General features: G+C 45.8%; 4 protein-coding genes across 11 annotated transcripts; 3 read left to right on the forward strand and 1 right to left on the reverse strand.

The window, feature by feature from the left end:
- Positions 1–4,662: 4,662 nt before the first annotated feature.
- LOC112874664 (leucine-rich repeat extensin-like protein 6) lies at positions 4,663–6,244 on the forward strand. The gene is made up of 2 exons (XM_025938126.1): positions 4,663–5,247; positions 5,346–6,244. Exons 1-2 carry the CDS (start codon positions 4,724–4,726, stop codon positions 5,998–6,000), a joined length of 1,179 nt encoding a protein of 392 aa, XP_025793911.1. The 5' UTR covers positions 4,663–4,723; the 3' UTR covers positions 6,001–6,244.
- On the reverse strand, positions 5,870–10,175 carry LOC112874663 (pentatricopeptide repeat-containing protein At2g02980, chloroplastic). 5 transcript variants are annotated; one of them, XM_025938123.1, is made up of 2 exons: positions 8,260–10,175; positions 5,870–6,001 (listed from the first exon to the last, which is right to left on the reverse strand). In XM_025938123.1, exon 1 carries the CDS (start codon positions 10,129–10,131, stop codon positions 8,323–8,325), a length of 1,809 nt encoding a protein of 602 aa, XP_025793908.1. In that variant the 5' UTR covers positions 10,132–10,175; the 3' UTR covers positions 5,870–6,001; positions 8,260–8,322. The 5 variants fall into 5 exon arrangements, with proteins under 5 accessions (XP_025793908.1, XP_025793910.1, XP_025793907.1 ...); XM_025938125.1 differs by lacking the exon at positions 5,870–6,001 and adding an exon at positions 6,884–6,962; XM_025938122.1 differs by lacking the exon at positions 5,870–6,001 and adding an exon at positions 6,884–6,965.
- Positions 10,176–12,020: 1,845 nt separating this feature from the next.
- Positions 12,021–14,461, forward strand: LOC112876797. 3 transcript variants are annotated; one of them, XM_025940975.1, is made up of 3 exons: positions 12,021–12,166; positions 12,245–12,680; positions 13,986–14,461. In XM_025940975.1, the coding sequence occupies exons 2-3, from the start codon at positions 12,325–12,327 to the stop codon at positions 14,047–14,049; spliced, it is 420 nt and encodes a 139-aa protein (XP_025796760.1). In that variant the 5' UTR covers positions 12,021–12,166; positions 12,245–12,324; the 3' UTR covers positions 14,050–14,461. The 3 variants fall into 3 exon arrangements, with proteins under 3 accessions (XP_025796760.1, XP_025796761.1, XP_025796759.1); XM_025940976.1 differs by having other exon boundaries at positions 12,277–12,680; XM_025940974.1 differs by having other exon boundaries at positions 12,021–12,680.
- A 278-nt stretch (positions 14,462–14,739) lies between these two features.
- LOC112877771 (folate-biopterin transporter 1, chloroplastic-like) lies at positions 14,740–19,464 on the forward strand. 2 transcript variants are annotated; one of them, XM_025942134.1, is made up of 9 exons: positions 14,740–15,073; positions 15,641–15,906; positions 16,109–16,173; positions 16,272–16,434; positions 16,807–16,955; positions 17,046–17,300; positions 17,903–18,071; positions 18,152–18,244; positions 18,857–19,464. In XM_025942134.1, the coding sequence occupies exons 1-9, from the start codon at positions 14,803–14,805 to the stop codon at positions 19,136–19,138; spliced, it is 1,713 nt and encodes a 570-aa protein (XP_025797919.1). In that variant the 5' UTR covers positions 14,740–14,802; the 3' UTR covers positions 19,139–19,464. The 2 variants fall into 2 exon arrangements, with proteins under 2 accessions (XP_025797919.1, XP_025797920.1); XM_025942135.1 differs by having other exon boundaries at positions 15,650–15,906.
- The last annotated feature ends 1,619 nt before the right edge of the window (positions 19,465–21,083 follow it).

The raw sequence follows: 21,083 nt of genomic DNA on the forward strand, positions 1-21,083 counted from the left end.
ATGCAAAGGTGAGGGTACATCTGGTGAGTACCTTGTTCAATGATGGTGCTAGTCGGTGATCATCGTCACCAATCGGCACGTATCTGAGCGACATGTTTTTCTTATTATTCTTGGACTTCTCATAATAATTGTGCTCTTATGTTTTAATAATAAGCCATTAAGAGGGATAGGCAAACATCTCCTTAACCTCACCAGCCATGCCACTACATGATCTTGGCAGCGAAGATGCAAGATTACTGCTCCCTCCGTTTTAAAATACAAATCGTTTTAGCTTTTTATATATCTAGATGTATAGCAAACGCTATAAATCTAGAAAAAATAACCTATATTTTTAAAACAGAGTGAGTACAACCAAAGATTCTTCATTGGGTGATGGCACCGGCCCATGCAGGCAGGACACTGCAGCCCATGCACTTTGTCGGGCGATGGCTTATGATGCGTTGCAGTGGGCCGTAAGACACCACAGACTTATGCGTCGTTTAGTTCTTGAGAGTTAAACTTTAGTCTCATCGTATCAAACGAGAATCTTGTCATTTAGAAATATTAAATAAAATCTGTTTATAGAGCTTTTTGCATAGATGGATGCTAATTCGCGAGACGAATTTGATAAGCTTAACTAATCCACTATTTGCGACAGTGATACTACAGTAATCATCCACTAATTATGAATTAATATATCTCATTAGATTTATCTTGCGAATTAGCCTAGGGATTTTACAATTAATTTTATAACTTATTTAATATTTCTAAATGATAAACTTCTCTTTAACGTGATAGAACTAAAATTTAGTCCTCCGAAACCAGACACCCCCTGAATCCTCAATTTTGTTGCCTCCTGGACTTCGAGTACATATTTTTGGAGGTTCAGACTTCGGATTGGCAGGGAGTAATATTTGTATGCTTTCAGGGACAACACTCACCTGATTGGTGCTTGACTTGTGCAATTTAGTACCGTAGCTAAAGGCAGTTCGCGTAGTTTTAGACTGGTGATGTCGGCAAATTGGTGCATGTGATGGGTTGAGCACAGAAATCTCAGCAAGCGAAAATGATAAAAAAGAAAACTTTGAGCACAGAAATCACTTTTAGTTGTAGCGTGCAGCAGCGACGACAGGGCGAGAGCGACAAACCGGCATCATCTCCACTGTCCCGTACGTAAGCGCGCGCTGCCCCGTTACTGTTAGGTGTTGGCACCATCAATTCGATACTCTACGTGCGTGGTGAGTGAGCTCTCCGGTTGGTTAATGCTGGTCCCGTGCGCACACTGTTACGCTGTGAAATGGTCCCGTGCGTAGCCATGTCACTGCGTGTTCTCTGTTCTCTCTCACTCGCAGGCCGTTCACGCGTTGACGACGACTCGGTAGCATCGCCGTCGTTCACGTTCAGACCGGCTCATCACTTCGTCCTCGAGCTGATGCAGCAAAATATCGTACACGGTGATGATCAAATGTTACACTTAACTGCCGGCCGGCCGACCACGGGCTTAATAGTAGTGTCAGTGTTCTAGCCGCCTTTACAGTTTAGAGCAACGGGATCAAAGTGAGTACTGATTACTGACTAGGAGTAAAAAATAAAATGGTACGCGTTGTACGTCGCACTGTAGTTGACACGGTACGCGTGTGTGACCGAACCGTAACCGAATCTTCCTGCAGTTGGTGGGCATGCATGCACGCAGTGGTTGAGCAGGCACAGGTCAACCAAAACTCTCCTCTCTCTCCATGGTGGAACGGATCGGAAATGGTCGCCTCTTATTCCTCACCGTTCCTAACGACGCCGAGACCCGAGAACCAATTAGGAAGTAGCTTATCGTGAAGAAGATCGCATCGCTCTCTGTGCAAGTTGCGTGCGTTAGGCTTCGCTGTGACGCAAGAGCAGAGCAGAAGTCATCACGCTGTCTGTATGCAGGCGATTTTCTGCATATCGTACTATACACATTTCCTGATGAACATTCTCGGAAAAAAACATTCCATGATGAACAGTACTGGCCAAACAAAAAGCTGCTTCCTAATTCGCAGAAATATTTTTATCAATGGTGTGGAACTTTGGACCAAATTCGCAGAAAAAAAATGTATTTCTGATCACGAATAGTGCAGGGAGGAAAACATGAATACTGTGTGCGAAGTTGAATGGATGTGTCTAACTCTAACAAGCTAGTGGCATTAAGTTTATCAGACTGAAAATTTCAACCTGATGAATATTGTTCTGCAATGATAGTGGCATAGATCCATTGCATAATTCAGAAGCATAATGCCATATTATTTGGTCAGCACATGACAAGCAGCCAACACAGGGAGGGCGGCTAAAGACGCCATACGCAATTAAAAAAATGGGAGCAATTAGATGAAGTGATCGTGTAAAATACTCTTAGCATGCATGCATGCATGCATAGCTGCAGGAATGATAACTATCTGGAAATTAGAACAGCCATCTTCATCAGCTGCAACAACTAGCGACCATTTGACCAAGAAATGCTAACAGATTTGCCTGAAACATAAAAGGGGCATGTCGCGAATGAAGCGCGAGAATTTTGAGGAATTATTTCCTGTAGGAGAAATGTACAGGACATGGTACCTGTTCATCTGAGGCTAGCTGCAGCGGCATTGTTGCTTTCCAAATAGTGCCTGCACAACCGGAGAAACCGATGTTTTAACAGATGATGCTTAAATGGGCACAGATGTACTTGAACCACATTATTAAAGCAACTGAAAATTGCATATTCAGAGCAGCCATAAAAAAGGATCACGCATCAACACATCATGAGCGAAAACGAGAGCAATATCTCACCAACGGCCAAAGCAATGGGCGATTCAACGAACCTGACGCGCCACCGGATCGTGCTGCAGCTATGAGCAACAGCAGCAAGCCGCAGGTCACGTCAGAATCTGATGCAAACGGTTCTGTGCCGGGGTGTGATGTGAAGGTCTCGACCTGCAGCCTGGGGGAGTGCAGATCATGTGAGATTATGATGAGGAAATCCCACTGGTCAAGATAAAGGGGATGGATTAAGATAGGGATTATGGAGGATGGTTGACCCACCACCTTACATCGCAATATAATGCGATGAATTGACCACCATCTGAAACCAAGATATATTTCAAAACAGGCCTGGAACAAAGATGCAGCCCTATCATTAGCATACTTCTGCACCAACAGACAAGTAGTATTTATATCTCGATATTTTTTCCATGTCCGTATTCTTTTTTTCCTTAAAAATATCATGTACTATTATACTTAGATTTTTATCAGGCGTGACAACAACTGCAAATTGATAAACCTGCCAGTTTTAGTTTATCCCATTGGAAAGTTATAGAGCCTGACGTGATCCAATGCAGTATCATTCTGATTACTTAGTCCACCATTTCTTGGTTTCAAGTACACCAACTATTCAGCTATAAAAAAAGTACACTAATTATATATCTTGTTTCATATACTCCTCAATTTTAGCTAGTCAATGGTTTGTTCATACCTCAAAAATAAATGCGAGTATGACTTGTACAGTTAAAAAGAATCTTTGTAGAGTAGAGCAAAAAAGGTCTAGGAATTAGGCTTATTTTTAAGAAAAAATAGGCTCTTAGTAGCAAAGTGATATGGCTGATCGGCTAAATCCTCACAAAAGTAGACTATCACACTAGCTGAAATCGATGACCACTGAGACTGAGACACTGAATAGTGAATACAGAAAAAAGCTGCCCCTCTACTATTATTCCAAACAGGAAGCATCCTTGAAGCCGCCAGATCGTCAAAAATTCGTGCAGGCAACATAATTTTGGTTGTTTCTATTGATTAGGACGTGCAAGCACAAGCATAGAGCCTAAAGAAGATTATAAACAAATTTAAAGGAATAGCACAAGCGGCCAACAAACACGGGGAATAACTAGGCTCAAAGGCATTCCTGTCTTTCACTTTAGTGTAATGAAAAGTACTGGTACTGATACGATTTTAAAGGTACCGATACTTGGCTTTCTCATGTCATCATTTGATTGAGCACTACAGACCATTTTTTTAGTCTACATGATTTGAAAATCGGAGAAACAAAAACATAACCAATCAAGGTCAGTGAAAAAGGCACCAACAGTAATAGCGTCTTATGAGTGGGTGAGATCTCAAGATCATGCTATTAAAGGATGAGATTTCCATTCACAGAAACAAATTCCACTGTTCAAGACAAGAATTGGAGGAACTCAGTTGTCCAGTCATCAAAGATAAATGGGAAATGGTTCTATGCTCCATGTTGGTACAAATCCTGAACCAAGAGTGAGTAGCACGAGACAACAATGCCTGTCACTAACAACAAACAGTGGTCCTGGGTTTTTTTGACCACGTCCACCGCCACGAAAAGGGCCAAAAACTTCGACACAACAGCAAGAAAGCGAAAGGGTCACGAATTTACGAGCAGCCGAGTCAATTAGGTAGGAATAAAGGGAGTCACTCCACCCCTTTTATCATGCCCCTAAACATGAACAAAATCGTCGCAAACGAAGTGGTCAACCGTGCCAATGATCCAAGCACAACAGCACATTAAACAAAGATAGAAGCCATGAGCAAATGATGCACGCACAAAGACTAAAAAAACAAGTCGGAAAAGCCCCAAACGAAGCGCCTATATATACCAAATTGAACACACGGCAACAGCACACACTAAACACGAATCAGTTGTGGACACAGAAAGCAAGAAACCAACATTCCATTGTCCTTACCGGTGCATGCAGGAAAGCGCGGCCCGGCCATGACGAGGATGAGCTCGGCGGCGGCGGCGGCGGCGTTCTTGGTGGTCGCGGTCGCCTGGCCGCTGCTGGCCTCGGCCCAGCCGGCGCCGAGCATGCCTCCGCCGTCCCCGCCTGCGGCGGCCACGAACAACTCTCGGCTGGAGAAAGCGTACGTCGCGCTGCAGGCGCTGAAGCGCGCCATCACGGACGACCCCAAGAAGCTGACCAAGAACTGGTGCGGGCCCGACGTGTGCAACTACTTCGGCGTGTACTGCGCGCCGGCGCCCGACGACTCCTGCCAGCGCACGGTGGCCGGCGTGGACCTCAACCACGGCGACCTCGCCGGCACGCTCCCCGACGAGCTGGGACTCCTGTCCGACCTCGCCGTCTTCCACCTCAACTCCAACCGCTTCTCCGGCTCCCTCCCTGAATCCCTCCGCTCCCTCCACCTCCTCCACGAGATCGACGTCAGCAACAACCAGCTCTCCGGCCCCTTCCCGTCGCAGCTCCTCTGCCTCCCCAACGTCCAGTACGTCGACATCAGGTAAGCACCCTTGTCCGTGTGTACGCAAATACACATGAGCCTGCGAAACTTTTCATGAGTGCACCTTATGTTTGTTGCACATGTCCGTGTGTGTGAAGGTTTAACAACTTCTGCGGCGAGGTGCCGGCGGCGATCTTCGAGAAGAAGATCGACGCGCTTTTCATCAACAACAACCACTTCGAGTTCACGCTGCCGGAGAGCTTCACCAACTCGACGGCGTCGGTGATCGTGCTGGCGAACCTGCCGCGGGTGGGCGGCTGCCTGCCGTGCAGCATCGGCGACATGGCCGGGACGCTCAACGAGCTCATCCTCCTCAACAGCGGCATCTCCTCCTGCATCCCGCCTGAGATCGGCAAGCTGGACAAGCTCACCGTGCTCGACCTCAGCTTCAACAACATCGCCGGCACGCTGCCGGACACCATCGGCAACATGCGCGCGCTGGAGCAGCTCGACGTCGCACACAACCAGCTCGCCGGCGAGATACCCCAGAGCATCTGCGAGCTGCCGCACCTCAAGAACTTCACCTACTCGGACAACTTCTTCTGCGGCGAGCCGCACCGGTGCCTCGAGGTGCCGCACATCGACGACAGGCAGAACTGCATCGCTGGGCGCCCCGACCAGCGGCCCGGCGAGGAGTGCATCTCGTTCCTGCACCGGCCAAAGGTGCACTGCGACGCCCACGGGTGCATCGCGCCACCATCTCCGCCACCGCCACCCCCTCCCGTGTATGCCCATTCGCCGCCGGTATACTGATCTGTGGTAATACTGTAACATGTAATTGCTTGCTGGCTTTGTGGTGTGAGAACTAAAGGGTAAATGCATACACATGGTATATACTGTAATCTTCATTTTTCATCAAACGAGTAATAATGGATTCATAGATCTGCATAACAGAATGCTTTGGGTATTCTCGGGGGGGTGGGAAGGCATTTGCATTGCACAACTCAACTGAAAGTTTGGTGAAAGAGACTTATCAATGTATTCCTTTATTGTTTCTTGTACTGCTTTTTTAATGTTCTAGTACTTAAAGTCATAGCTAAATCATTTGAAAATAATGTGCTCTTAGCAGTACCACTCCTGCAAATAGAAGTTCTTTCTTATCTTATCAGACTTCATCAGTAAATTGTTGAATCAGAGCTATAGTTCAGATGGGGACCATGTTAGATAGAATCATAGAAATAGGACCACTGCTAAAGTGGGAGAAAAAACAAAGAAAAGGGAGATAAGGATGAAAAAGAACTGTTTTGCATTTTACAGGTTGAAAAGATGATAAAAATATTTAGTTAATCATGCAAACTTTGGGGGTTTATAAGAGCTGGTACATTACGGCGTGTCAGTTTGGCAGTTTAGCTACCAGCCATTGTCAACAAGTAATGTTTGCAACTAATATATGACCTAGTCAAGAAATGGAAGCTAAGGAAACAGAGGAACAAGAAAAACAGAGGATAGTAAATTAAAAGGAATATAATTCAGGTACACCAAATGATGAACAGTAATGGAATAATGTGTTTGACAAGGATTGGTCAAAGAGGATTTTTTTTATAAAAAAAAAGTGCTGCTCATGGGTTCCAGCTGCAAAGAGCTTTATCTTTTACTCTATGGTTGATCAACTCAAGGGGCAAGAAGCTTCCCCTACCTCTCATCTTGGCTGGCTCCAGGCAGGCTGGGATTTCTTCATGTACTCAACATGTGTTTTTACCTCCTTATCCATATAACTTCTACAGCATGTCATTGTCGCACATTAAACCTACTAAAAGATTAGATAACCGAAAAGCCAATGATGTATATCCAATGGTATAAAGCATGCCGACGATTTTCTAGAGATGGATGACGAAATGGATGACAGAGATGGATTTGGTATATAAACATGATTCTGGTGGTATTATGATACACAAAAGTACGATTGAAGAATCCGGTCTAAACAGTAAAACTAAGTGGCCAGGCTGCATGGGATGGCAGACCTATTCGTCACCGGTCGGTCAGACCGACTGATAATAACTGCTGAAAAGTTGGACAGATTTGTACACTGGAAGAAGATTATGAGTTGTGGCAAGACTAAAAGTCTAAAACAGTATAAGACCAATTGTAATAGGGATCCCATTGTAATATATAGCCACTTGACCTAAAACAAATGACAAACAAGCCGATGACACCATCTTACTGCCTGTTTAAGTAATCTGACATAGAGTTATGGGCTGTTTAACAGATAATCAAGTCTGGTAACATAGCAGGTAACCTAATCCATTGTTATACTGCAAAGAAGATGCAAAGGAAAGGCCTGTTAACCAATTTACATGGATTACTTGCAATTTCAGCATATCTCAGCAAACTACAATATTTGTGCACGGTGGATGCTTCTGTTTGAGTTATTCTTCTTTTTGCACTCATGATGTGCCTTTGCAGTTGCTCCACTAGTTCAGGCCTAGTTGTGTGATTTTAGCTGAAAAGGTGAGGTTCATTATTCTATTTGTGAAATAACGCAGTTATGATGGAACTAAAATGGTACACTATAATGAGTCAACATGACATGTGAGTTCTGAGCAACAATTATGACTATTTTTAGGCTCCAGGGAAAAAAAGGACTTCAGACATAAAGCATCGGTTCATAACATAGTAACAAGGCAATAAAGCAGAGTCTTTGATGGACATGCTGATTTCATTCCGTTAAGGGGAGATTCAATGGTATCAATGAAATTCAAACAAAGGCATATTTTTTAATCAAAAATATTCAGTACTCAATTAACATGGTAACATTTTTTTCCAGAATCTTAAGAGAATGTAAACAACAACCGCACAGTAATATTATATCAATAGAGAAGGAAAAATCAAATCCGTAATGCTGATCATGATACGCAATCAACCCACCAAATCAGTATGTTAATGGGCTTAGGGCATGATTGAGCGCTAGATATTCACTAACAGATTTGGGTCAATAATTATTGTTTCAGCACTGTTAGTAAAAAGAATCTTTGGTCATTAGTAGCTTTCCATGGATGCGCAGATTTATCATACCTGAGTGGAAAGCACTGTAGTACAGAAGAAGATATTGTGGTACACGAATTCTGTTCCTAAGATCTACCAGTAGTCACCACAAGAGCAGACTCCATCTTCAAAGTGGTGGAAGCGGTTCAGGTCTCTGAGTATAATTCGTCTATTGAAGACCATTGAGACAAGTTTTGCCATCGAATGACAATCTGGGCATACGCGAAGATTCTTCACAACTCGCAGCGTAGCTCCTGGAGCTGTATTTAGAAGCCCAAAAGCAATTGCCAGCTTCTCGCTATGGTATCTCAGGCTTGTTGCCTTCTCCTCCTCACCCATTTCAACATGGAACACATGTGAGGTATCAGGGACATAACCAACCAGTTCTAGTTGGTCAATCACTTCATCAACCATTCTCCTTGCTTCTTGTGATTTGGGGTGCCTTCCATCTCCTGCAAAGAACTCGTGAACTGTGTTATCTATCTCGATTGAGCTGCAGCCTGGCACCTTTACCACACCTTTTTCATTCATCAGTTTCCTTACCCTATTCATCTCCTCCCATTTTCCAGTGTTTGCACACAAATTCGAGAATATTACATAATCACCACCATGAGAATCGTCCAGCTCCAGAATCCTATCAAAGACACGTATGCCAAGTTCGACATCTCCATGGCCTCCACAAGCAGAAAGCAACGTCCTCCATAAGATTGGGGTGGGCTTTATTGGCAGTTCATCGATGAACTTGTAAGCTCTCTCCAGCTGCCCTGATCGAGCTAGCAAATCTGTCACACAACCATAGTGCTTGATCCCTGGAATGATACCATGATCTTTCATATCATCGAAATACTGAAGCCCTTCACTCACCAAACCAGAGTGGCTACAGGCATAGAGCACACCAAGGAATGTAATATCATCAGGCTTTATCCCATGCTTCTTCATCTCTTCAAACAGAGAAATGGCCTCCCTGCCATAGCCATGGTTAGCATAGGCCACGATCATCACTGACCAAGCTTGCTTATCTCTTGACTCCATCCCCTGGAACACGGAAATGGCATCCTCCAAGCTCCCACATTTTGCATACATGTCGATCAACGCAGTGCTGACTTTGACGAGGGAATCAAGCCCTAATTTCCGGACATAATCATGGATCCACCTCCCCAGTTCCAGCGCCCCAAGCAAAGCACACGCCGAGAGCACACTAATAACCGACACGGACGTGGGCTCGAGCCCCTTGGCCTGCATCTCGCGGAACAGCACCAGGGCCTCCCCGGGCCGGCTGCTCCTCACGGCCGCGGCGATCATCGCGTTGTACGAGACCACGCAGTCCCCGTCCATCCTGTCAAACATGGCGCGCGCGGCGCGCGCGTCCCCGCACTCGGCGTACATGTTGATGAGCGTGGGGCGGACGTACTCGTGGCCCGCGGCGCCGACCTTGACCGCCACGGCGTGCGCCTGGCGCCCTTCCTCCCGCGCGCGCGTCGCGGCGCACGCCTTGAGCAGCGACACGAACGTGTACGTGTCCGGCGCGACGCCCTCCTCCAGCATGCGCACGAACACCCGCACCGCCGCCGCCGCGGAGGAGGACGGGGAGCGGGCGTAGCCGCGGAGCAGGGTGTTGTACCATACGGCATCCGCCGGGTGGGGCACCCGGTCGAACACCTGGAGGGCGTAGGCGAGGTGGGCGGGGTGCGCGCCCGGGGGAGTGCACAGCGTGAGGAGCCTGGTGACGAAGGCCGGGTGCGCGGCGAGGCCGGCCTTGACGGCGGCGGCGTGGAGCTGGGCGAGAGACCGGAGGTTGGTGCAGTGCGGGAGGTGGGAGAGGAGCGGGTGGTGCGGCGGTGGGCTCTTGGATTTGGCGGGAAGGAGAGGGGGAGGCGTGGATGTCAGTGGCGCAGACGACATGGCCGTCCCCTCGCCGCGGAGGACGATAGCCAAGTGAGGTTGGGGGATCGTAATCCGGAGGAGAGATTAGCGGCGGCTTTGGTTGATACTTGGAACTGGGGATGGGCCCCTGGGCCGGAACAGGCCGGGCCCAGATCGGGCCGGACCAGGTTGCATTTATCGTTTTGACTTTTGAGTACGCTTGTCTAGTGTATAGCTTTTCTTTTTGAAGGTAAAGTGTTGTGTATAACTGTATACTGATTTTAATATGCTCCAAAGCAAACTTTTTTCTTTTTTGAAACAACCAACGCAAACTTGCACAAAAGGTGGAGTACCACTTGGATTGTCTCATACGCTCGCGCACCGATGGAGTAGAAGCTTTTAGTGTCCTTGAGTCTTGAGATATGCAGACCGTACCCGTCACCCGTGCGTACAGATTACGCGCAGTCGCATACATACATACGCGCCCCGCGTCCGCGTGCACACATGTCCGCACCCGTCGTCGGCACGGCACACGCGCACGCGACCTGGACATCGAGTCGGCGGGCGTCGCCCATGCCCATGCCCATCGCCCCCGCAGCCCACGGGTACGTACGCCATACGTGTACCTGAGGCGTCCGTGCCACCTACGCTTCCACACGAACCCGACAAGCTAATCGAGCGCGCACCTGTTCTCGTTTGACCTTTGGGCGCGCTCGGTTCGGTCGGTACCGGTGGCGTTCGTCCTCGTCCACACCCGGGCCCAATGGCCAACTCTGACATCAGAGCTAGGATGACATGGCGTCGGACAGTGTGGTATGGATGGGGAAGCGCCGAGGAAGCGGCCGGTTCCTCGATCTGTTCACACTGTTGCCTGCGGAACATTGCCAGCCGGGCGCGACGCAGACGTGAAGGGACCGCTCGACGAGATGGCCTCGTGGTTGTAGCTCAAACTGCGCGGTGTGCCGGTGTGTGCATGCCTTCCAGAGTACGAGTAGCTGCTGTTCTGCGTTGTCCTTTTGAGATTACCGTTTTCAAATAGCACTTGTTTCGCGGTTGTTTACGGCCATCTATTAGCAAAATTTATCGATTCTATTTGTTTTATAATAAAGAGACTCATTTTACCGACACCGAATATACATGTTAATTTAATTTAGTAGTATTGCTATTTTGGGGAAGATATACATAAAACCTATGGTTACATATAACCAACTAGTGATGATCAAACCACGTCATATGGAGATGCAGGAGATATTTGACCAATGCGAGAGCTCTCTCCGCCAAAAGGAAAAAAATATTACGTTTATGTCTTGTGTCTTGTATCCGTACCAGATCGTTTGTACGTTTGGTTAGGCAATAGAAATCGACACGTGGCTAAATCCTCTTCAGCTCACGAAAAAAGAGTGACGACGGTGTCTATATTTCGGCAATTAAATAACGGACCAAATCCAAACAAATGTAGAAAGTCGAATTCATGTGATCATGTAGCGCTTGGGCATACAGCATATCTGTGTTATCGATTTGCATTCTTCCACATAAAATTAATTTGCATCAAAGAATAAGTATTAATAATGGCATAGTCAATGAGTTGAGTAGCATGCATGGATCAATGTTACAAGTTTCCATGAGCTCTTATACATAACAATTGAACAATGTGGAGACATATGGGTAGTAAAGTCGCTAATAAAATCATGGTTAAAAATAAAAATGAAGCAAGCATCCCATTGGTTTTTTAGCGGCTGTCTCTGATAATTTAATTTTTCACTAGTTTGTGCAATGCAACTGAAAGCGGATCGATCATTTCAGTTGCAATGCAATGCGGATGAAAGGATCAAAGGAGGGTGGGCTGCAACTGCAACGCAGTGAGGGAGGAGGCGGCTTAAAGCGGCCACCTTCTCTTTTATCTGTTGGGCTCGGTTCCTTCTCTCTCTTTCCCACACCTCCTTTTGGTTTCCTTGGAGACCCACCTGACCTTCTCCACTCTCCTCCCCTGCTCCCTGTCAAGCTAGTACACCTCTCAGTGCAAAGATTCAACCTGCTGCAGTTCTTCTTGCTGCCGCAGCGCTCCCGCACAGAGGTTTGCTCCTTCTCTTGTCGGCAGGCTCGGTTCCTGGTTGCATTCCGCAGCGGTTACCTCAATCTGCTCCCCCGCCAGATTCGATTGATGTGGTGTGCTCTTGGAGCCAGGGGCTCTAATTCGGCAGCTGTTTCCCCGTGCTCCGATCCCCGACTTTGATGAGGCTCTCCCATTGTGAGAGCCACTGCGCCGGGCCCTTCCGCTTCATCCCCTGCCTCCCCAAATCCAAAGATGCGAGCCGCGACGCTGCCTCTGCGCCGGCGCCGCGCTCGGCCGCCGTGGCCGAGGAGGAGCCGCCTCCGGTTGAGAAGATAGAGGCGCCGGTACCCGGAAAGGAAGACGACGAAGAGGAGGCTCAGAAGCACGAGGATGGTGAGAAGGCAGCGCCGCCGCCGAAGAAGAGTTGCCTGAAGAAGGCCAATTGCGGCGATGATAAGTGTGCCGCCAAATGCAATGTGCAGTGGCTGGATTTGCTCGGGGAGGATCTGACAGAGGTTAAGGAATACGAGCCAAGGTATGCATCATCTTCCTCGTTGAACTTTCTGCAAGCCTTCAATTGCCCATGAGTTTGGAATCTTGGATTATTGTAGTATCCAGTTGATGGGTGAATTGCTACTATGAGTTGTATATGTCCAGTTTCTCTTCCTTTTAGATCAACTAGGTGAATGTTCTGCATGCTTGGATTCTAGCGAGCTAATGGAGTGTTGACTTAAGTGAAGGTGTGAAACCATGCTCTAATGCCAGATGGATCGCAGTGTCTCGCATTTGTTTAGGTCCGATGATGGCTGTGATTGTTTTGTTATTCCAAGAAATCAACCTTATGGTAGAACAAGTTGTCTTGTATTATACAACTTGAAAAACTTGGTATAGGGAGATTTTTTTTTGTGCTACACTGCATTTGTTTTTTGCATCATTATACACTTTTAGCAGAGATTAAGTTTGTGTTTATCTGCTAGATGATGATACCAATTTACATCATAAATGTGGGCCTTTACTGCCTTTTAGAGTGTTTATCGCAAAATAGTTTAGCTTTGCCTTCTCAACACAAGGTCGATGAAACTCTCAGCTATGATACTCTTTCAGCTCCATATTTTTTTATACAAGCTAAATTACATTGAAGCCGTCTGGTGCATGGTTTCAACTGAGTGTAATCAAGCTCACAAAATTGTTCACACAATTTGATGCTGCAGTCAGTAAATGTTTACTTACTTTTATAGCCTTGTTATTGCCAAACTGTTCTTCATAGTCCTTTTTGAGAGCACTGAAATAACTTGCAGATCAGTTGCACATAAAGTGATTGGTATATCAGCCTTTTGACGTGGGTTCCTACTTCCTAGTTAGGACCAAGTGCGGCCATATATAAAATGCAGTGTTATAAATACAGACAAACAGATAAAGACATTCCGATCGAACACTCAAATTATTGATTGCTGTCGCTGTCCAATAAGAAAATTCCTATTCACCGATCAACATGTTATTTGACCTCACCTTATAGAATTGACTTATCTGTAAAAGTTTCCACAGTGCTCCACAGAACTTTTCTAGGATACATACAGTAATACATGTCCTGTTCATATTCAATATTTCTATCTTGAGTCTAGCAATCAAACAACAGAGGGGCATTAGTTTCGTTCTTTTTGCTGACGAGGATACCATATGGACATAATTCTCGATCAATGTTTGCATCTTCTAGACCCATCTGCTCATGGGGAAATCATTTGGATGTTTTTTTGCTGGACTTCCTTGACTGCAGAAACTTTCTTGCTGGAGCCTTGTTGGTTCGTTAATCTCACATAGTGCCTCTTATGATTCCATACAGCGAACGTGGAGACTTGCTTGACGACGGAGACGGCATCTCGACATGTGTTTGCGTTATCCAATGAGTCATGAAGAATCCTGTAAATTCTGTGAGAAAAAAAGGGTGGTTCGAATCGGCCATGTGTGTTCTTTCCAGTGGAGGGCCAGGGTGTTTTGTTGCTTCCTCCATGAGCTCCATCGAAGATGCCCAACCAGAACCAGTCGTGTGTAGTTGTCAAAGGAAAAAAAAAAAGAACCAGTCGTGTGTAAACCAGTCTCAACTCTCAACAGTACATGCATTAGATGCTGCGTAGCCTAGCCATAGGTTGGTGTCAGTTTATCAGGATTGTGTTCGGGTCTGGGCAGCTGGTTTTTCAGTGGTACATTGGTTGTCTAGTGCAGGCAGAATGTTGCCTTTTGTAAAGCTTTTATACTAATAGAAAATTAGCTTAGTACTACAATCTCATCATGTGGTATACAATGAGAAAAGTTGACATGTGGATCCAGGCCATATGCCAGTGACACACTGACACTACGGCAATTTCCAACTTTCTGATCTGGCACCAAGCTGTCAGTGTCTGGATGTGCATTGGACAGAACGGGCTTAAGTCCAGCCTTGTAGGATGGATGGGCCTGATCTAACTTGGGCTTTGGTTATCAGAGTTTCAAGTATTTGGGGGCAGGCCTGGCATTCAGCCTAGGCCTCAACGGAGTCTGGCCCAACGTGTGACCGGGCCTTTTTCTGAGGGCGATAGAGAGAGACGTTGGAGCGGCGAGACTGAGCCCGAGGAAACGGGAGGAGAGGAGAGAAGCAAAACGAAGCTCGCAACCACGCGGAGATGGCCTTCCGCTTCCTGCTCTCCCCGCCGATCCTTCCGCTTCGGAGTCCCACCGCCACCGCCACCGCCACGGTCGCGTCGTACCTAATCTCCGCCGTCCACGGCCGCCGCCGTCGCCGCCCGCTGGAACACGGCTGCCGCTGCGGTCGCCCGCCAGAGACGGCGCTTCGTGGCAGCTCCGGGGCCCGCGACTCGTACGACGACGAGGAGGCCGCCCCCCGGCCCCTCGTCATCGACGGCAGTAGAGAATCCTCCTCGGACCGTCAAACGGGTGAGACGCGCAAGCTTAAATACGCTAGTTGTAAAGCAATTCGTGTGTGTGGTTCACTGGTTCCTGTTCTACTGACTAAGGAAATTTTGGGGCTGGGTTGGCAGTGCGATCGGAGAGAGAGAGCGAAACGTGGGATTTTCTGTGAAAGCAAGTACTATTGGAGTGCCTTGAGCCCATGACTGAATTTTCAGTAGCTAACTTCTAAAATATGGATAAATTAATATGGCCCGCTGTGGGGATGCCTTAAAGTGGATAGGGTCATCCAGAAAGCAGGTAGGCGAAATTTCTGTGTACAGGTGGGAGATTGGCGTTATGATGATTGCTGCACGTTGCCTGGTTAATAATTGTTATAGTGATAGCATAAACCTTATTTCAGTTAAGTTTTCCATACACCTTTTCTCGTCAGAATAGCTGGCATGTTCCTTGTGGATGACACAATTCCTAGCATAATGATCATCACAACTTAGTGGCACTTAACACTGGGCTAGTTTTTTTTCCTACTTCGTAAAGCTACCTGTTATATGTTTGTATGTTGTGCTTTCATTTTCATTATGTTGTCAATTTTAGGGAGTGCAGCACCAAGAGATCAGGTAACTTTGAAAGAAGGGGGCACAAGTAATGCAGACCACGAGGGGTGGCAAAATAGGCAATGTAGTACAGATGGGTTTTCAGAGAGCAGATCCAAGTCAGGCTACTTCAAAGCATTCGGGGTTGATTTGTCCCCTGATAATGTGGCTGTTGCTATCGTCTATTTTGTGCAAGGAGTTTTAGGTCTTTCCAGGCTTGCTGTCAGCTTCTACTTAAAAGATGATCTTCATCTCGATCCAGCAGAGGTATGGTGGTGACGATCCTTATTTGCTTCATCCAGATACTAGTCCATTTCAGCTTTCAATCTCTGGGCATGTGTGCCTTTCTTTCACTGGAGCATAAGCAGTATGAGAACAAGTGTATTCACTTAGAACTCTTTTGTGTGAACATTTTAACTTTTAGTAATATACCTGGATACAGAGATTCAGCATGGTTTCTGTTTTCTAGACTGCAGTTATATCTGGTTTCTCAGCCTTGCCATGGTTGATCAAACCCCTCTATGGCTTTATCAGGTTTCACCAAAATACCAAATCTCCTTCCTGCATTCCTTTCTATTTATCTATATGCACTTAATTACAATAATACTGTACTGTTGCTATTTTCTATACAGTGATTCCATCCCTCTCTTTGGATATCGAAGAAGGTCATATCTATTTCTATCTGGCCTCCTAGGAGCACTTTCATGGAGTTTGATGGCGACTATTGTGGATGATAAATACAGTGCAGCACTCTCTATTGTTCTTGGATCTCTTGCAGTTGCCGTCTCTGATGTCGTGAGTCAGAAAACGCATGCTTAAAATATTTCAGTTCAACAGATTGTATCTCTCTAGCATTTTCTTTATGTGTGGTTCATTTCATTTACACAGTCCATGGTACTCAGCTGCTCGCTCTAATTATGTTTTCAAATAGTTTTTAAACCTAAAGAAATTCAAGATATAATTATCACAGATGCATTATTCATGCCATTATATCTTAAAACAACTCAACTCCGTATGAGTCTCATGTGTAAGAATATCTAAAATTTATCTGAAACATCAAAAGATATACATCTTCACTTTCTGAACTCGTATATGTGTTCAGCACATTTCGGAACAGAAATGTTAGAACTCTGGTTTGCTTTTATAATGCAACTGAAAAATTTTCAGGTGGTTGATTCTATGGTGGTTGAGAGAGCTCGAGGTGAATCGCAGAGTACATCTGGATCTCTCCAGTCACTATGTTGGGGATCCTCAGCCTTTGGAGGAGTTGTGAGTGCATACTTCAGTGGTTCTTTTGTGGATACTTATGGCGTAAGGTTTGTTATGTATCTAACAAACCTGATAAGAGTTGATGAAGCCTCTTGGTGTGTTTACAGTTCACTAATCAGGTGCTCCTTTCAATGCAGATTTGTCTTTGGTGTTACAGCACTTTTGCCGCTCTTGACGTCTACTGTTGCAGTTCTTGTAAATGAAGAACGCTTGCCTTTGGGGGAACGTTCAGTCTCACTTTCAGTTTCAAGTTCAGAGTTAATTGAGAGATCTAAGCAGCGTATCATGCAGATTTGGAATTCAGTAAAGCAACCTAGCATATTCCTACCAACCTTGTTCATATTCCTTTGGCAAGCAACACCACAATCAGACTCTGCTATGTTTTTCTTTACGTATGTTCCGCAGACTTATTTTATCTGCTTAATTGCTCCGCACTGTTCTGTTAAATTTATTTCTGAATTCAATGATGTCTAATCACAGTTTGGGGGTCTCAAAATAATAAGAGTAGTTCTGCAAGTACCAGAAGAAAGTTCGAAATCTTGCTGAACAGTGTTGGATGCTGCATCTAGCTTGTGTTGTTCTTTGATAGCTGCAACTGAACCGAAATGATTTCCTTCCATGCTAAAGTTCCTTACTCTAAGCTGATTTCCCGGTACCACCACTAGCAATCAATTGGAATCTCATAAGGTATGGGCTATGTAGATTATGGTCTACTTCATAGCAAAATCTGAAGATAACTAGATTTGTTGCATTCTTCTTTGTAATCATATTCATCACATTTTCTTCTGCAGTAACATCTATGTAAGCTCAAATTTATGTGTTAATTAACTACATTGAATCATACATCTACTTAGAAGCCTAAATACCCAAGATACATAAAGTCAGAACTCGGTCATAAATTGGTATTGCTCTGATATGTATATTAGAAGTATCTGTGATTGACATATCACTGAAATTTCTGAATCTTCATATGCTACTTTCTGATGTATTTCAGCACAAATAAGCTTGGGTTTTCTCCGGAATTTCTAGGACGTGTCACGCTTGTTACATCTATTGCATCCTTATTGGGTATTGGGCTGTACAATTCGTTTTTGAAGGAAGTTCCATTGAGGAAAATATTCCTTGTGACAACAGTTGTAGGTTCTGCTCTGGGAATGACACAGGTCCTCTTCTGTGCTTTCTTATTCTAGTGTTGTTGCTATAATCTTTGTTGTCAAATAAAGTTTACTTGTGTATTTTCCAGGTTCTTCTTGTCACTGGCCTGAGCCGAAAACTTGGCATAAGCGATGAATGGTTCTCCATTGGGGATTCCTTGATTATCACTGTTCTTGGTCAGGTATGCAACCCTTCTGCAACAACTAGATAATTCGAGCAATAACCATTGGGGGTTTTGAAGTCATGTACAACATGGAGCGAACAAAATTATTTTTTGCCTTGATTTTGTTATTGACATAATTTTGTTCAATCAGTGTTTTCGTTTTTGCCTTGTACTGCAACTCTTCAAAAGAATTATGTAAGGTGATATGCTGCAATAGTGCTGTTTTTGTTCCTGCTCATGAAAATCGACATCAACCTAGTTCCTTTTTATATGCCTATTACCCACTCCAAGATTGGCACACCAAAGGCGTAATTTTTTTTAAAAAAAGGCAAAGTTGTAAATATATATAAAAATAGCAAAAGTGTAAATACTAAGACAGGTGAGATATGAATATGCTGCCAAAGATTCCTTTCGTGCAAATGTCGAATATCCACATTTGAATGTGGCATTCGTTCGTCATAATGGTTCTTTGTTGTACCATTTCGACATAATAAACCTTTTGGATTCCATAAGTATCAATGCATCTGGATCTGAACCATGCTTTTAGCATTCTTTTTCCTACCTAGAATCACATTCAATTAATATATAAGCTTATGTTGTAGGCTTCCCTTTTTTTTGATACTTTTGTAGGCTTCCTTCATGCCTGTCTTGGTGTTAGCTGCGAAATTGTGCCCTCCAGGAGTGGAAGCAACTTTGTTTGCTACTTTGATGTCCATTTCAAATGCGGGCAGTGTTGCTGGCGGTCTAGTGGGCGCGGGTCTAACACAGTTCCTGGGAGTCACCAGAGACAATTTTGAAAATCTGGCTCTGCTGATTGCCGTCTGCAATCTCACTTCCCTGCTACCTCTTCCTCTTCTGGGTCTCCTGCCAGATGAATCCCCTACAGATAGTTCACAGACAAAAAATGATTGACGTTCTCTCTTGATGGATTGTTACGAGACGTGTAAACTGGTGTAAGACTGCTTTTGTCTTGAGCACAGCAGTGGTCATCACTGTATAGAAAGAATGGTGCGCTGACAATGTACAAGGAGGAAGCAATTTTTTTGCCTGGCGACTCCTTCACCAAGTGCCGTCCTCCTCCCAAGAATCCACGCGAGAGCAGGCTGCCAGCACGCAAGAGGAGGCGGCATGCATGGTGGTGAGGCGGACGCCGAGTCTCGGTCCTGCTGTTGCTCTTTCTGGTTGTCCTCGTGTCCTGCAACTGCAATTTCTTCATATGAACTGTGCGCTATTATTCATGCTTGCTGAATTTTTAGTGTATTATATATACACCTCATGTCTCTTCGTGCTCACCGGCGGCTGCCGCCTGCCGCACGTTGAGAAGACAGAAGAAACGTCGGTCTGACTCCCCCGCGGCGGCGTTTCAGTCGATTGGTTTGGGCTGAAGCATGTGGGCTTGTAACTCTATCCAAGTTAGAAAGGGGCCTGCTAGCCCAAACTCTCTGTCTGGCCCATGGCAAAGCCGAGTACCGGGAACTTGCTTGGGTCGTTAGATTCGAAATATTCGGATTCTAACGACCGGACACGTGAGGTGTGCGCGGAACGGAACGATGAGCGAGCAGCCGAGCCGAGTCATGCGAACTTGGCCTACACCTACACATACACTGAATATCTCGATCCAGCAGAGGTATGGTGGTGACGATCCTTATTTGCTTCATCCAGATACTAGTCCATTTCAGCAGAGGTATGGAGGCGTGAAAATATTTTTGCACATTCAAAAGTGTGAAAATAGTAATTCCTTCGCTCTTCCAAATAGAAAAGGTAGTTTGAAAAATCATAACTCTTTATATGAAATAGTTGTTAACTTGTTTTAGTTAAAGCTACTTTCGTACCGAAAAAAAGGTGATATGTTTCACACACGTGTGTGTGATTCAAAAATGTATGCATATTAGCTGCTATATAGGTAAAGCACACTATCCCAACCAAAATTTTATGTCAGGGTTAGGGATGAGGAAAAAATGATCCTGGTTAAAATCAAGACATTGAAACGGATCAAAGAGCTTGAAGTAAAATCGGAATCATATGATTTTAAACATAGACATTGTCACGAGCGTATATTTTGTTGACTAGAATCCTATAATCAAGACCTTTAATCAAAGATACTAAAGACGTAATAAATCGCAGGACAAAACCCAACGATTTGACAATCGAAGCTAGCTGTGCGCAACGGGTCTAGGAGGGGAATTAGTTTGTGGAAATAAAGTCTCCAAAAGATCCTTTCGGAAAGCTGTAACCGTCCGGACCCTGGCGCCTCGATCTCGTACGTGTGGCATGCCCTGATGCGATCGTGCGAGCGAGCGAACGAGACGAGCGCGCGGGGTGGTGCCCTCTGCGGCGACGTGGTGGGGGGCAGCAGGCTGCCAGGCTCCTGCCACCGTCGCCGCCTGCGCGCGGTGGCCGTGCCGGTCGGCCTGTCCCGGTGCAGGATGTGCACGCAGAGCCCTGCTTGCTTTTCGCCACCATTCATGGAAACGGCAAGCGGCGGTACGGTGCGGTGGCCCGTGCGCGACGCCGGCCGGGCGCTAGCTAGCTTTTCTCCTCGGTCGCCGGCAAAAAGAGCATTCGCGGCAGCTCGCCCTTGGCGGGACGCGCGCCTGCATGCTGCGTCGTCACCGGCCAGCCCTGAGCAAGATGACCCCGGCCGGCCCTGTGGCCTTGCCGCTCACGCGACCATGGCAGCGTTCCCCTTCCCAAATGCAAAGCAACGTACGTAGCAGGGAAACAACAGCTGATATTTTACTTGAGGGATCCAAACAAACTAGATTACTACTATCCTAATCTATGTTCTCATAATCACTATTCTAGATTCTCATAAATAATACTTAGTTGAACTAAATGGGGCTTTAGCCGTAGCTAA

This window comes from Panicum hallii, chromosome 9 (assembly GCF_002211085.1).
Source record: "Panicum hallii strain FIL2 chromosome 9, PHallii_v3.1, whole genome shotgun sequence".
In the NCBI taxonomy this organism is placed as follows: domain Eukaryota; kingdom Viridiplantae; phylum Streptophyta; class Magnoliopsida; order Poales; family Poaceae; genus Panicum; species Panicum hallii.